At 37.8% G+C, this 16818-nt stretch overlaps 6 protein-coding genes across 6 annotated transcripts; 2 read left to right on the top strand and 4 right to left on the bottom strand.

Moving 5' to 3' along the window:
• Positions 1–202: 202 nt before the first annotated feature.
• L201_005145 (uncharacterized protein) lies at positions 203–1382 on the bottom strand (the record flags this gene model as incomplete). Its single annotated transcript, XM_066220878.1, has 3 exons — positions 203–634; positions 738–784; positions 1292–1382. The coding sequence occupies 3 exons, from the start codon at positions 1380–1382 to the stop codon at positions 203–205; spliced, it is 570 nt and encodes a 189-aa protein (XP_066076975.1).
• Positions 1383–1653: 271 nt separating this feature from the next.
• On the top strand, positions 1654–4627 carry L201_005146 (uncharacterized protein; the record flags this gene model as incomplete). Its single annotated transcript, XM_066220879.1, has 2 exons — positions 1654–3199; positions 3258–4627. The coding sequence occupies 2 exons, from the start codon at positions 1654–1656 to the stop codon at positions 4625–4627; spliced, it is 2916 nt and encodes a 971-aa protein (XP_066076976.1).
• Positions 4628–4905: 278 nt separating this feature from the next.
• Positions 4906–6144, bottom strand: L201_005147 (uncharacterized protein; the record flags this gene model as incomplete). Its single annotated transcript, XM_066220880.1, has 1 exon — positions 4906–6144. The coding sequence occupies one exon, from the start codon at positions 6142–6144 to the stop codon at positions 4906–4908; it is 1239 nt and encodes a 412-aa protein (XP_066076977.1).
• A 380-nt stretch (positions 6145–6524) lies between these two features.
• L201_005148 (uncharacterized protein) lies at positions 6525–7889 on the bottom strand (the record flags this gene model as incomplete). Its single annotated transcript, XM_066220881.1, has 7 exons — positions 6525–6630; positions 6688–6806; positions 6866–6993; positions 7063–7295; positions 7362–7432; positions 7494–7719; positions 7780–7889. 7 exons carry the CDS (start codon positions 7887–7889, stop codon positions 6525–6527), a joined length of 993 nt encoding a protein of 330 aa, XP_066076978.1.
• A 2215-nt stretch (positions 7890–10104) lies between these two features.
• On the top strand, positions 10105–11231 carry L201_005149 (uncharacterized protein; the record flags this gene model as incomplete). The annotated part of the gene is made up of 4 exons (XM_066220882.1): positions 10105–10237; positions 10347–10390; positions 10513–10949; positions 11033–11231. 4 exons carry the CDS (start codon positions 10105–10107, stop codon positions 11229–11231), a joined length of 813 nt encoding a protein of 270 aa, XP_066076979.1.
• Positions 11232–11610: 379 nt separating this feature from the next.
• Positions 11611–16343, bottom strand: L201_005150 (uncharacterized protein; the record flags this gene model as incomplete). The annotated part of the gene is made up of 12 exons (XM_066220883.1): positions 11611–11633; positions 11716–11758; positions 11872–12049; positions 12122–12165; positions 12244–12784; positions 12864–13488; positions 13555–13667; positions 13724–14366; positions 14432–14715; positions 14795–15179; positions 15254–15355; positions 15485–16343. The coding sequence occupies 12 exons, from the start codon at positions 16341–16343 to the stop codon at positions 11611–11613; spliced, it is 3840 nt and encodes a 1279-aa protein (XP_066076980.1).
• Positions 16344–16818: the final 475 nt, after the last annotated feature.

The following is a 16818-nucleotide window of genomic DNA, read 5'->3' on the forward strand; positions in this document are numbered from 1 at the left end:
CCTTCTGACTTCAATTGGTCGTAAACGCATAGATGGCGGTGTTCTAGCTTCATACTGCAACTTCATGAGAGCTAAAAATAGGTAGGAATTGCATAAATGAATATATGTCGTACAAGATTATGCTGATACAACAGTAATGAGCTATGTAATACGTGGGATCAGACGGACTTTCCCCAAATCCCTTACCCAACACAATGATTGATCATCCTTCTTCTTCTTCTTCCTCTTCTACTACCTCATACCCAACTCTAATCCATTCACCACAACCTTCACAGCCAATGATATCCACATTTTCTTCTAATTGTTTGATTGTAATTTTGAATTCACCTGAACATCTACATGGATATGTGAACCAATCTGGTTGTTTGTCAATCTCCACTTCGTCTTCATCTTCAGATGATTCATAATGAGGTGTAAATTCATCTAAAGAGATATTCCTAAATATATGTGGTCCATCTTTCTTGGGTTGTTCACCCTTACTGAGGCTTTCTTTATCGGTAAATGTATTCAACCATTCTTGCTTCTTGATTGGATCCAATAATATTGATTTAGCTTCGTTAATCAGTCTTATATCGGCTAAATCACTATTGTCATTTTGCATAGAAGTAGATAAAAGGATTTTATCAGGATGATGCTAGAATTTCAGGATGATCAGTTTGTTATACTGCGTGGAAAATATACGCATCATTTATCTGCCCTGTCTTGTTGTATTATGGACGACTAAAAACTGTACATACTATTAAAACTAACTTCCTCCATGATTTGATTACATCTTCATCTGTTGCTGTGGGTAATAAGCCAAGTATGGCATAATAATCAGGAATATTGGAAGAAGGTATGGTTGCGAAATTTGATCAAATTATCCACTTCTATCCACTCAAATGATCCACTTTTTTCAGTCTCGACGGATATAATTTTTCTGGTAACGACTGATATGTTGCCTTTACGTTCAAAGAGTTACCATTTCAATGATTTAAAGTATTCATTTTCTTATAATATTATACCTTGACATTCGAAAGGCAACAGCTTTACGAGATCTAGTACAATTTGCCACCGAAAAACCTTTAATATTGTTCATTCCCCTCACTTTACACGTTACGTTTTCGATGCTTATCCTTCATCATCCCACACGTCCCAAACTTTTGAAAGTGTTAGAAGAAGAAATATAGATACCCTGCAAACATCATCAGTATAACAAGCATTAAAACATAAAAGGAAAAGATCTTGATAATAAGATCACCTTATTTCAGACATCTTAGTATACACGTATAGGTAAGTCTGTATCCGAAACCCTTTCTTAGAGATTCTAAATCTGCAAGTTGAACGAAGATGATAAGTGGCAAATGTTTATCTTCCCGGTCCGGTGCCGATGTAACTTTCATCTGTGATCAAGTGCTGTTTGCTAACATGTTTGATCATCATATGTAATACAGCATTGTTCATTTTGCATTTATAATTCATTTTCATTGTTCATTGTGAGTATCTGTGTTCCTTGTTTTTCATCTAATACTTCACTCAAGGATTTATCGCACTTTCTTCACAAAATACCAAATTAATCGATATCAAAATTGCTCTACCTATAATCATCATTTCACCTTCGTCTGGGAATAATAGGAAGCTATAACTTACATCTGAATTACTCACATCTTTCAGATGACCGACAACGCACAAATTGATACCCAAATCACGAAAGATACCCCTTCAACCGATTCAGTACCTGTTAATCCTTCTGCATCACCTTCTACCCAACCTGCTGCATTATCACCTTCAACTTCCGCCACCATTGATTCAAAAGACGCTGATTCTAAACCAAAAGAAAAGCCTAAAGAAAAGGTAAAATCAAAAAAGACAAAGACAAAAGCTAGACCTAGACGTAGAGTAGCTGATTCAGATAATGAATCGGAAAATGATAATAATGAAGCAAGTGATGGTAGTTTAACAGATCCTTCGTCTGATTCAGATTCTGGCTCAGATCTAGATTCAGAAGATGAAGAAGAGGAGGAGGACGAGGAGGAAGAGACAGATGCAAAGAGGAAATCTGTATTCGAAGATACAAATTCAACGACACCAGCGATATGGTCAGGTAAAGATAAAGATAAATCAAAAAAGGTGGAAGAAATATCGTTCGATGCTTTTAATAAAGGTGAATCCACTTCCACAAGAGGTGAAGCCAGTATTAGAGGTGGTAAAGGTAAAGCTGGAGGTGTAAAGCGAGAATACACAGCAGAGGAAACTAAAAAATATGAGGAAATTAAAGCAAAGAGGAAGGAAAAGCAAAAAGCCAAAAAAGCAGAATTGAAAGAATTGAAACGCAAGGAAAAAGAGAATGGAGTAGTTCCAACAACAACAGCAGCAAATGGAGAATCGAAGAAAGCGAATGAAAGCAAGAAAATTCAAATCAAAGGAAAGGGACAGAAAAAGGAAACTGAACTTGATGGTATAACAGCATCAACATCGAAATTGAATTTGAATAAAAAGGAGAAGAATGAAGAAGAAAATACGGTTCCTATAACTGCTGAGGGTTCACCTCCGCCTCCTGCTTCTACACCTGCGCAACCAGCTCAAAAGGGTCGAAGAGGATCAAAAACGCAACACGTTATCAGTGATGATCCTAAAGTCGTTCCTAGACAAGGTAAATTTTGGACACATGATCAACGTTCGGAACCTCCATCGCAATTTCAAGATAACAGAGGAGGATTTTTAGTTCGAGGTTTACCAGATTGGCGTGGTAGAGGTATACCAAGAGGTGCATTTAGAGGCGGTGTAAATGGATTTAGGGGAGGTAGAGGAGGTGGAAGAGGTGGATTCATAAATAATGGCTTTAACGGTCATGGTCGTTTCCAGCATTCTCAAAATGCAGGTCAAGAGTTGACTTCTACTTTGAACGATTCCCAAGTTGATTCCGAAAAAGAAGAAGGAGAAGGCGATGGTGATGAACCTATTTTAGCTATGGATAGAGAAGAAAAAGAATTAGCCAAAAAGAAGAAGAAGCAGCAACAACAGCAACAGCAACAGCAACAACCTTCAACTTCTTCTTCTTCTGCAGTGGAATCATCTCAACCTAAAGAAAAGAAATGGGGTCATGAAGCATTCGAACAAATTCAGACTGAAAAGGAGAGGAAACCTATAATTGCTCCAACCGGTCCAAGAGGTGGACCACTTAGGGGTATACCTAGAGGTAGAGGAAGAGGATTTGGTCGTGAGTCAATATACCAAAACTGACTGCTATTTTGGTGTTTTGCTGACTCGCTGTATAGCTCGAGGTGGTCATTTCGGTCAACCCTTCAGACAACCACTATCATCTCTTCCTTTCCACCCTGCAAATCTCGCCGCAAATGCCGCTGCTGCTGCAGCCAAAGCAGCTTCTTCTTCTTCTACTACCGATGCTGCCAAACCACCTTCCGCTGCTCAATCTACGATCCTCGCTTCTTCTCAACTTCAACCTTCAGCAGAACAGCAATCCACTCAACCTGATGTCGATGATTTACTTGACGAATCCTCTCAAGCAGTTACTATTCGATTACCCGGCTCTTCAGCTACTGTCGAAGTTCCTGTCGTTGCTACGCCCTCTGCCGAAAGACATTCTGATGCAGTGGAGGCCGCTCCTGAAGCTAAATCGGCTCATGCAGCAGGTATTGCCAAAACACCTGAGATCAATGCTTCTGGACAAGCGGTTCTTTATACTTCCCCTGTTCCTCCTGCACAACCTGTTGCTCAATCATCTCAAGCACAATCATCCGCACCATCTGCTAGTAACGGACCAGCAGGCCCTTCACCCATGTTCACAAATGTCACTGCTCCTTCACCTTTCCCACCTGGATCTGAAAATGGCTCAATTAGCAGTGGTGCTTTAAGTCATAGTCATTTCGTTCCTACTCATGCACCACCACAACAAAGATCGCATTTACAACAAAATACTATACCAGTAGGGTATGTTCAAGGATCTGAATTCGTACCTTCTTCACATAGACCCCAATCACAATCTCAACCTAGACCATTTTATCCATCTGGAAATGGAAATAACAGTGTACCAAGATCATATCCTTCTCAACATCAACATCAATCTCAAAGACCACCAATTCAATCATTCTACCCACAACAACAACAACAATCTTATGAGTATCAATCACAATCACACTCTCAAAGAGGTTCTTTCTCAAATTCCCAACAACAATATTATCCTCAAGTAAATGGTTATATCGATGGTAGAGGTTCACCATTTAATGGTGCATCTCCTTCACATTATCCTACTAATGGACAAATCAATTATTTCGCTCCAGCTAGACCAAGTCAAAAAATCTCAATAAAATCACCTTCAACCAATTCTATATCTAAATCATTATCATCATCAGAAAAAGATGGAATTAGTTATAGTAATTTAACATCTGCACCTACTTTTGCAAGTTTGAATTCTGCTATTGATTTACAACAACAACAACAGGGTTATTATCCACAACATTATAATCCATATCAACAACACCAACAACAACAAAACGGGTATACCGGTATGGATGAAAATGCTTATTATACTTTACAACAGCAGCAACAACAACAAATGGGTTATCCTGCTGCAGGAAATTGGGATGGTCAAGTTGCTTATGGTTATGAAGGTGATTATGGATATTAAGTTGATGATATTATACTTGGGCGTTAATCCTATTGAGTAGTATAATTGTATAGCTTGGACTGTATGATTCCATTAGTCGTAGCAAAAGGGAAAGAAGTTCTGAAATAAATACAAAATATGAAAATATCATTGATAATTACATTCTTTCTGAATTTTGCATATAGTACAGTTCATTGGTTTTATTGTAATATCTGAATGACTCCATCTCCTAAATCCCTTCCTTCCCCTTTTGACCATTATTTGATGGGCTGTAGTATGAATTATTCCATCAAACCTAATTAATCATTGCATTGGCATATATTATCATTCTCAATAAAATGATTTTCTAAGATTTTTGACCAAGTAGGAGTATTTTTCTTGATAGGTATCTTCCAAAATTCTGTATTTGGAATGTAGTATTTGATATTTTGCTTATTTCTCAATTTATAACCTTTATAATGCGTAATAAGCGTACTTCTAAGTACATTTCTTGAAGATGTAAGATTCAGGTCGAGAGATTCAAGATCAATATCAAAGAGGAATTTACTATTTTCAGGTGGAAAACTAAGACATGTCAAACCATGAAACGCATTTTCAAGTTCTGAGAGCTTGATATGATATCTAATTACCTTTGATTTTTCTTTCCCTCCTGGTGTTGTGGTCACTACTTGCTTGTTGAAATCTAAATGAACTAAAACTTTAAGCATCGAGAAACTAACTGATTGTTCCTCCTCCTCCTCTTCTTCTTCTTCTTCTTCTTCTTCTTCTGATGAATCGTCATTATCTTCTCCTCTTGTATGTATGCCAGAATCAAAAGTATCAGTTTGATTCAAATTAGGCCAATCGATACACGCTTTATCGAATGATAACTTCATCAGATAGTCGATAAATTCTAAACCTATAGGATTTTTCCATGAATCATTATTATTTGTCAAATCTTTTACAAGTTTATTCATAAATTTTTGTCCTAATTTGATACCTTCAAGCTTGGGAAAAGCAATTTTGAGAGAGACTGAATTTGATTCATTCCTTTTTTCATAATAGTCGATGGACCGTCTATCGATATGTTCTGTTGTTGGGACAAGTTGTGCTTGTAAACAATGCATAAATTGTTCTGCACTTGAAGTATCAGAAAAAGTAATAAATCTTGTATGTTGAAAAGCATAAAGTGTTGTATCATTGTTGTCAATTTCATCTAAATGGTAAAAATCAAGTGTGTCCGCTTTAGAAGAAGAAGAAGATATGACCAAGTTCACACTTTTTCGAATACCATATAAGAATTTAACTATATTTCTTTCATTCAACTTGACATTTAAGTATATTTGAGGTAGAGTTTTTTCATATAAATTAGTTGAAAGTTGAATAACCTTAGTAGGGATATCCCTTTTTAGGTATTTCAGAATTTCATCATGAATAGGTAAGAGCTGATCGATATTACCGATATCGTATTTGTAATTGTATGAAGAAGATGGTTGGATCTCGTTGTTAGGGGAAGAACTGATTTTGTTAGGTGTGATCACCTCGTCAGAATTCGACATATCGCTTCGTGTGATTTTGTGACTCCAGCTGTTGAAATTAGCATGAAGAAGATCAAGTATAACAAGAGATATGGAAAGATCAGTCGTGTCTATCAGTCAACATTGGTCGATCATAAAGCTCAGGGTGAGGCAGGGATGTAAACACATTGAGAGTGAACCGTGCTTGTGAAGTCGAGATTGGTGCTGTGCGTATGTGTGTGTGTGTGTGTGTGTGTGTGTGTGTGTGTGTGTGTGTGTGTGTGTATGTGCTTGCTAACTTCAGTCTATAAAGGTCATCCACTAGCGCCACATCAAAATCTGACATTCCTGATTGATACATTTCTCGCTATCGAATGTACTGAAAGTTCTTTTACTGTATTACTGTAAAATCAAAGAGATAGTTAATCGGTCGCTATATAGCCTGCTGTCTTCCAGATGTCTTTCATCTCCTTATACAATTTACTGGCCGTTGTCTTGCCCTCTTCTGAGATGACATAGTCGGAAGGTCTGATGCCATAAAAATCAGCTATTTGACCACGCGGAATCGCAGGGCATTTGACCTACTCTCTCACTTCCATCGTATCACAATAAGATCCGTTTGGCACATCGCTTATTGTAGCCCAAATGATGCATCTAGATCCCTGTTCCCCTGTTCGTGCGAGTATCGCCATAGGTATCCTATGCTATATGTGAGCATGACAAAATACCATACTTATTTGAACCAAATAGGAACTCACTTGACAATGTATTTAAGGGGGAACTGTAAATTTCTAATCAAGCCCGAATAACACCAACCTGGACTACAAGTATTGACGATAACTGATTCACCTGCAAGCTCAGCTAGCGGAATGGCATTGAGTAGGTTAATCGCTACAAGCGTATGTAGTATAATTAATCAGCTTGCGAATCTCTGATCAAGATATATCTGAGATAACGTACCTTTAGTCTCTTCGTAACGATTTCCCGGAAGTGATATGTCAGACATAGTTCGCAAAATTGGCTCTGTTTGAGGAATTTGAGAGATACTGTAATGCCTGTCAGATGCGACGATAGTCAAGTGTGGCTTGAAATTGGTAAGACTAGCTGAAGGTGGAGGTAGCTGAGCTGTCTTTTGCATTAAAGGAAGAAGTTGATGACATAGTAGAGTGTTGGAAATATTGTTGACTTGCAGTCTGGATTGGTATCAGCATCGGCAGTTTTTTGCATATTCTGCAGATTTGTATGAAATGATCACTCACGTCAACTCATAGCCTGATTCCGCCATATCTTTCTCATTCTTTCCCATTGGACTGATACCAGCATTGGAGAGCTAGCTCTCTAGTTAGAATCTCTTACCAGTATACTTCAGAGTCAGAATCTGAACTACTTACGAAAATATCCAATCGATCCAGCTCATCCAAGCATTTCTGACCAAAAGATAGCGTCTGTTTCATATCTGCTAAGTCCAACTGCCAAACTTCCGGTTGACAGTTTCCATCAGCAGCTTCTTTGATAGATCCAGCAGCTTCTTGTCCTTTTGATATAGATCGACAGGCAATAATGAGTTTTGCAGGGTTCATAAAAGCTAGCTTCTTAGCACACTCGTATCCTAGACCACTATGATACAAGAAAGTCAAGCTTTGATCATCATTCAAAGATTCGAGATCGGTTACTCACGCATTACCTCCTGTTACAATAACTGTACGACCAGTAAGATCGACAGTCGGCGCTTCAGGAAGTGTCTTGAGTTGGTCACTGATAAATGCAGTTGCAGGGTAAGGGGCCATGTTTGCGAGGTTTGAACACTCTACTCTGATGAGGAGGAGATGCTAAAGGTCAAAGATCAACGATATCATTTCCCACATCCTGCTATTTATGTATTGGGAGATCTTGAATATTTTAATCATGATTTCGAGATAGGACAGAACAAATAAGACTATTGACGTCAAGAATCGGACATCGGGTATACAGTAATAGCCTTGACCGTCGGTCGAGACAAAGTTTGTATGGTGCCTGATCAACGAAAGAGAATATGAGTTCCAAATCTAGAGGTTAATTGCGAAGATATCTATTTATTGACCTTAGTGGAGGTTCGTTGAGTGTAAATTATCTTATAGTCGGTGTCCGAAATGTTACCTCCACTCACAAGATTAGTGGAAGCGATGATCTAGAGTATCTTACTGAGCGACAGGGAAGGTGGTTGGCAATGACAAAGATTTAGCATGATTTGATCCGCAAGACGTACATACATAAAAACAGAAAGGAAGCAAACTTCCCCAACTACATCGTTTTGTCTACCGTATTTTGATGATATTACCTGTTTGTTGATTTTTTAAAAAAAAAAAAAAAAAACTATCGCAATTCCCTTGAATCACTATTCACTTGAAATAATCCCCCTCTTCCTCCTTGATGGCATGATCTTCCAGAACCTTTGACCACGTAATGGATTTTTCAAAGGTAAATTCCAGAAATCCGAACTAGATACCGAACATTTAACGTTCTTGATATAAATCAAGTGATATCCTTTATAATGGGTGATAAAATTTTCCCTGCAAGCCTCTCGAATAACATTTGAATTATTGTCGAAATCTACGAAATTTATGTGGAGGATGAAAATGTAACGTTGTAATAAATCCAGACATGCGAAGTCAACAACACATTCACCGAGTTGATATATCGCTACATGAAAGACAATAATTCTGGCTTCTCACTTTACGTCATGTCATTTATACTAGCTAGGTAAAAGAGAATCGAATGATCAATATCTTGTGGAAAATCATGATTCTCGTTTGTAGAAGATCCACTTTATGTGTCCGCAATGATGTGACCAATACTGGACCTCCTCTGCATCATTATCCTCGTCGACCCAATCATCTTCACCTTCAACATCTTCCTTTTCATCTTCTTCATCTGCCACAGTTTCCGCAATCTTCTCATTTGAGTCTTTTCTGGTGCACTCTTCAATTCCACCAAATTCTTGTCTTCGTTATCTCATTACGCATTGAGATTTGTTTTGAGACATGAGGCTGGTCATCATTAGGGGAACCTGATATCGCAAGTTCCTGACCTGATGAATTTATAAACGCTACAGTCAGAGAGGATACTGATTCATATGATCTTATGATGTTCACAGAGGAGGAAGAAAGAACACAGAAAGTCTCAAGGGATCAAAGGAAAGTTTCTTCTAACATTCATGTTAAATCGAGTCAGTCAACCAGATAGACTCCCCTAAGGAAAATAGGGAAACTGTGATGAGGGGAGTTGTGTGTGAATGAGATAAGGGATATATTCTGAATAAGACGGACGGGGAATGCGATGTGTAGCTCACGAGATATACATTTCTGGAGTATAATTTATCTAAGTTTATCTAAGTTATTACTGCTTATATCTTATCCTACTGGTGTCAGAACATATTTCAAATGTTTAGGAATATGTCGTGCAATAAGCCGGACATCATTTCTATGAGAAGTACGATTGATAATACTTGCGGAAAGGTCAGGAGCTGGAAGCTGATGGGAATAAGGTGATGCAATTGCCTGACTGGAGTAGTAGATCAAACTGACGAGAGGACTAATCGAGAGGAGTATGACAGAAATCTAAAGAGGAAGTTGAAACACCCCTCATGTACTAGTAATCAGAATGCATATCCTCTCTGTCGCCCTATCCTATCTCCCCAATATGATCAAGCTGTATCCCCTATGTATGAACAGCTTTCTGCTTTTGCATATGCACCGAGAAGTATCAAGGATACGTGTATGGAAACAGATAACTGGAACATCCTGCGCCACAGCTCGTTGGGTTCAGTGCCACTGTAATCTTCGTTTGCGTTGAACCTCCACCTTTTCCTTCTCTCGCATTTCCTCCAGAAACCCATCAACATCCATCCATCTACCCTCCTTTTCACTCACCTATCTGCATATACATCTTCCCCAAGGTCCAATCCATCGGAACCACGCTGAGTGATTCAACATCATATCGTACAGTGTACCCAGAAAAAAAATCATGGCTTCATCATATTCAGTCTCACCTGTAAAAAGAACTCATCCTCCACCACTTCCTCCAACGTCAGTACAAGTTTCAACGATGTCAGGAGGTTATACAGATGCTCATCCAACTGATGAAGAGATGTTCAAGCGTGAGTGATCGGAAGTGTCATACGATAACGTATCTTACTGAGAACAATCAACCGAAGAAGAATATCGAATCATCGATAGAATGAGCTGACTATCCGAATATATATGTAGGAAGATACGTTGCTATACAAGATATAATAAATGAATTAGAAGATGTAAGTTTATATTTCTTCATATTTTACTATACGATAGATCATATACAATATAGTACCGACTAAGTATGAGGTATCAATCATGTACATATGCTGATTTCGCAAACTTTTTTTGTATTCCGTAGGAAAACAACTTAATAGCTTATCGAATAGCTAAAATAAGAAAACAACGTAGAGAAGCATTGGAAGCCGACATTGAAGCTACAAGAGAAGCATCTAAGATCAAAATGAAAAAGGCAGAAGAAAAGATTGAGAAGGAAAAGGAAAAGGAAAAGAAGAAATCGAAGCCTTCGAAAGTAATGAAGAAGGAGGAACAAGAAGATGAAGATCAACTTGAATTGATAGATGAACTTGAAGCACAGGATGAGGAGCACAGAATACAGAGACGTGAAGATAGAAAGGGAAATGGTGTTGATGAACAGGATAGAACAAATAGAGAGGATCTAGATATACTAGGTCAAGAAAATAGCAGAAGAATGGAAGTTGATTATTCTGATGATGATGATGTAGTGGAAGAAGATAATGATGGTGATCATAGAACAAATGCGCCCGAAAGAAGAAAGTGAGCTACGTTTTAATTCCATCTAGTCTGGTATACAATGTCATAGCTTATATTTTACTGAACACGATTTTACTCTGTTGTAGATCACCTATTCAATCAAGTCCTATTCAGCGCAATGAACCTAATCATATCACCCATGCATCTCCAAACAGTCACAATATTGGTAGTAAATATGACGACGATGATGATTTGCAGAATGGAGATTCATCAAGGCTGTCGGATCAAGGTCATTCACCGACTAAATCTGGAAATGAAGAAGATATGGAAATGGATGATTATTAGAAGAATTCTGTAATTGCTATTACATAGACCATCAAAACGCACATGATCCAACATTGCCAATGAACAATCCCTTGTCAACGATCTCCAGCAAAATACGCCATACTTTATTTGGAGTAATGGTACATATCGGCATTCAAGTAATAATAGATGATACCTTGTAGATTAGAGGCATAGCATCTTATGCTAGACGACAACAATCACTTGTAACTCTGGCAGAAGCCGGAATGGTTTTACAATGTCATCAATAGTAATATGTTGTGAATATTTCATATTAAGCTACATGTATGTTATGGAATGCGTGTATCAAAAGTAAATCTTTCCCTCTTCGCTGTATCTCCGACTCGAAAGATTCTTCAGTGTCCTTATTACATCAATGCTCTTAAGCTTCAGTTTGAACGGTTGCTAAGAGATTAAATAATATAGCGAATAAGTATCATGCAATGACTACCACAGCTGAAAAGGGTAATAAGATCCCCAAACTCACGTTCTCTTGTTTTCTTTTGTCCAGGTAATCTATCCTTTACACCCTATTTATAGAAATCCAATGTGATCAGTTATTTGCTCTTTATACTAATTGTAAACCACAACACCGGTATGGAATTGCGGATCATGACGATGTCGATTTCAGCTTGAGACTCACCCTCATCATCCATTTAGCAGATCTATAAGCTTTAACTTGAGCTAACCCTCTACCTCTAGACTCCAATTGTCTTTTATGTGCTTTATCGATTTGTTTTTGTTCTTGTTTATCAATTACTCCATCGTCATTGAAGTGAGCTTGTTTTCTGGCGAGTTCAGCTTCGCCTTCAATGTGGTCGCTAAAAAAAGGAGAATCGATGTTCATTCAGTATGCGACTCTAACTGTGACATAAAAAAACAACTCTACTCACTGTGCTTCGAGTGCGTGTCTTCTCGATTGACCTTGTCTGATAGTCTGTTATTGGAGCATGTAATCAGCTCAGGCTTTCTATGTTTTTCTAGTATCAACATTAAACAAGTATAAAAAACTCACTTCATGATCTTCATCTAAACCAGAATCTAATTTCAATCTGACAGTTAATTCACCAACAATTTCGAAATCATGGAATTTCTTAGTTTGATCATTGATAGCATTTAATTTAAGGTTATCGATGTTCTTTGAAACTAAAATAGGTAATTTAACTTGTTGTTCTACATCATCAGTTAAATCTTGCATCCATAATACAGCAATTGCATCAGGTTTAACTCCTACGCCTAAAGCTGAAAGTGGTCCACCACCTTTACCAATTTCGAATACAACAGATGACTGATATCTTGAATAAACAGGTAATCTCAATAAATCTAAATCCCATGTTAATTGATTTCCAGAAACTTCAACATCTTTTTTAGATAAAGTTTCAACTTTTTCTGATGTAACTACTCTTAATCTTGTTGCTTTAGGTTCAATCAAATTGTGTTTATCTTGTTGTAAACTTGCAGATACAGATGATACTTCTAATGTTCCTGTATCCCATCCAGTCATATTTTTAGGTAAAGTAGTTTGTACACCTCTAAATGCGAATGAAATGTTTGCTCTATAATATCAAACACCATCAGATAGATTAGCCGATTGTCGATATACAAACACTCTCAACACATTCAATCGCTACTTACTTTCCAAATCCAACACCTTCTGTTAAAGCGTATACTTGAGTTACACTTGAAGATTCAGCGAAAACTTCAGATAATCTAACTGAAACAATACCTAAAATAGGATCTGCTTCTCTCAATCTACTATCTCTAATAACGACTCTGACAACAGTGTTCTCGAAATCTCTAACGAAAACTTCGGTACCAGCTTCGAAATATGGGTTGGTAGTATATTGTTTAACTCTTGTCTTGTATACCATATCATCATTAACGAGAATTTCACCATAACCAGAAGGAAGATTTTCAGATTGTTCAGAAGGTACATCGGTATCTTGACCAGCTTCACCTTCTCTATCACCTGAAGCACCTTCTAAGTTTTGTCGTTCAAGGTTATTGATTTGGTGTAAAATAACAGACAAAACACCTGAAGGCCATTTGGGATCAGGCTTGGTCTTTTGCACATCAGGTGGAGGTGGTGGTAAATCTTTCTTGGCGGGGTTGGGAGCAGCATCTTGAGGTAACATTTCCATTTCAGGAGCGGTCTTAGTTGGAGCAGGAGCAGCTTTGGCTTCTTCGACTGTTGGACCTCTTTCAAGGTCTTTGAGAAGAGGTGCTTTTTCAAAATATCCGACAGACCATACGACTTTACCTATTGTCGGAGCTGCTTAGTGGGCCATCTTTACATATATATATGATAGAGATGTACTACACTTACCAGGCATATCATTGGCATCTTCGAAACCCATCAACTTGTCTTCTCGTCTCTTCATGGTGTTTGGTTCTAACATAAGTTCTTCGACTGGGACTTGAACTCGACCAACGAGATCACTATCAAATCTTGATCAGCAGTCATTCTTCAGATAGTCGATCGATGATCAACTCACTCGGCACTCATTTTATCACTATCCCAAAGCATGACGGCCAAATCTTCCTTAGCTTTAACTTCATCCATAGTTAAGAGAAGGACAGCAGTTTCTTCGAAGACTGGATTAAGATCTTCCATTATAATTCTAGTTGAATATAACGGTTTACCGAATTTAGCATAAGCAAGAACAACATAAGGATCTGAAGACCCATTTTTATCTTGAGCAGAAAGACCTTCACAATGATGAATTGTAATGAGGAAGACACCGATAGCTCTTGTATCTCCTACAGCAGCACCAGATAACAATTCTTGAATATTCAATGTCATTGATTTAGGTACAGCTAATTCAGCTGTTCCAGCTGCAATACCCATCTTAACAAATGACGAAACAAATGGTAAATCTAAAACATTAGGTAAACTTTTTGCCATTGGTATAGCTGAAACTTCAACTGAAGGTACACCACATAATGCAAATGTTAGGTTTCTGACGAATGGTGGTTCGGGAATAAATTGTACTCGGAGTCTAACAACACCGTAAATCTGTTCAACCTGAATCCAGATAGGGATAGGAATGTGAAGCCAGTCGTAAATACCAAGGAAGAATTCGATTAAAAGATGGATGTTCTTAGCTCTAAGTTGAGCACCTTGTCCAGGGAGAGCGGCTGGAAATAGGTAAGATATCAGCTTTCTAGGTATATCGACGCCGCGCATACGAAAACCGGCTTACCATAAGAGAAAGCGACTTCAAAGTTATAGTAGTCCCCGGCTTCATCTTCAGTGATATCTTTTCCAGCGGTATCTTTTGACTTTATATTATCATTCCCTTGGTTGATCCAACCTGACTTAGGGTATCCATCATCTCCAGGTTGATCAGGTAAAGCACGGATAGAAGTGATTCTCAGTGGGTTGGAACCTTGACCTAAATCTGTGATTCTAACTGCATCTACGAAACCTGGAAGGGATTGTTGTAAGATATCTTCGACCATATCAGCGATAGAGATGAAAAGAGCACTATATTTTTACGATGCCGGATGTGACAAGTCAGCATACCCAACTCGACTGAAATCAGGAAATGGACAAAGAAACTTACGGATCAACTAAACCCCAAATCAACTTGATTAAACCATTTAACCATTCTACACTTTCTGGGATAGGTGGACTAAAAGCTTCACCTCTTTGTCTACCCATATCTTGTCTAACTCTTTCAATTTCTTTATCTAAACCTCTTTGAACTAAACTGATTAAAGTCATCAAAACAAAACCTGTACCTGAACATAAGATTGATCTCCATATCAATTTGAGTATACCTGAACCGAAGGCTACACTAATCCAGATGAGGAATAATGATCCAGCAACGACGTATTGTAATAAACTTAATTTATCGATCATTGCATCGACTGAAACAGGTCGAGGTGGTGGGAAAGCGTGATATAAAGCATTTGTTCCTTTTGTAGCTGGAATACTGGCGTCGAAGTCTATCAAAGCCATAGTAAAGGTGGAAATGAGTAAAGTCTCTCTAACAGCGTATTTATACGGAAGGCAAGCTTACCTTTAGGATCAGCATCTTTAACGATAACTTCAGCTCCAGTAATAGGATCTCTGACTCGTCTTTGACCCTTTTCAGCTCTGTTGAATCGTTCTGTAGGCTTGACTATTGGGGTTCAAGGTTAATTAGCTTTGTTTCGCATTGAAAAAGAGATATATCGTCGCCCGAAGAAGGGGAATACGTAGGCTAGCTGTAAACACAAATATGACATCGTCTGGTATCCTGATCACTCACGTTGATTAGCATTCATTTGTTCCATTAATCTTGATTTTTCATTTGCACCAGTATTAGGTTTTACATCATCTTTTTTATCTTTTTGAGCTTTTACTGCATTTGTTTCTTCATCTCTACCTGCATTTACCATAGTCCCATCAATTTTACCTGCATGTATTTTTGAAATACTTGAAGTACTATCAATTTGTGCAGTATCATTATTTACTTTTTGATTATTGTTGTTACTAACATTATTATTATTATCATTCTGTTGTTGCCTTTGTTGAGAAGTAATAAAATCTTGATCCCTTTTTTCAGCTTCTCTTCTTTTCGCTTCTACAATATCAGCATAAATTTTAGATTCTTCTTCATGTTGTTTTTGATCTAATTTATATTGTTGTACAGTTGGTACAGGATGATTAACTGAATATCCCTGTCCAATTACTCTTGATGGTGGTACAGGTGGTAATTCTGGAAATTCAGTATTATTTCCTGACATCTTGTTAGATAAACTTTCCTGTGAAGTTGGATGTATATGTGTAGGTAAAGTAGAATGTACCGGTTGAGGTAAAGGTTGTGGAGGAGGAGGAGGAGGAGGAGGAAGTGATTTATTCTTATCTACCACTTGATCTACTTTATTGTTGATCTGATCGATATTATCCAAAGAATTTGGATCTAATGGAAAGAATATTTGTTTATTCTCTTCACCTGGTAAAGGAGTTAAATCGACTAAAACAGGTGAAGTTGTATTATTGTTGAATATTGCACCATCAGAAGTTATCGTTGTATCTTGTTGGTCATGGTCATGATGTTGATTCTCGTTATGATGTCGTTTTTCATTTTCTTCAGACTCATGTGTAGTAGTACTAGTGGTACTCATTTTTCGGGGTAATCGTAATCGTAATTACCTTTTTGATGACGTATGTGGGGTAACGTCACTTTGTGGCACACCGTAGAGCGCAGAGCGTAATGAAGAAAGTCTAGACTAGGTTCAAAACTTTACCGGTTAATTACGTTGCAACCAGTATCAACCAGTAATCGTGTAATCGTATTAGTTGGGATGAGGTAAAATCAAAAGAGTTATGTATGAAAGGTGGAAAAGAGAAAGATGGAGGATGAAAAGATTAAGAAGTGAAGGTCAGAGTTGTTATATCTCAAATAGCGACTACAAATAAGTTTCGTCTTATTCGTGCGGAAAGAACGCTTTTTGATGGGAGTGACGCTATTTTGTATCCTGTTATGACGACAGCAATCAGTGGCACGGAACACAGAAGGCACAAATACACTAATCAAAAGGGTTTTTTGGAATGGGTTATTCAAGCTAAAACATGTGTCCTCGACCCTTTTCTTCTTGG

The sequence above is a fragment of the Kwoniella dendrophila genome, chromosome 6 (genome assembly GCF_036810415.1).
Source record: "Kwoniella dendrophila CBS 6074 chromosome 6, complete sequence".
NCBI lineage: Eukaryota > Fungi > Basidiomycota > Tremellomycetes > Tremellales > Cryptococcaceae > Kwoniella > Kwoniella dendrophila.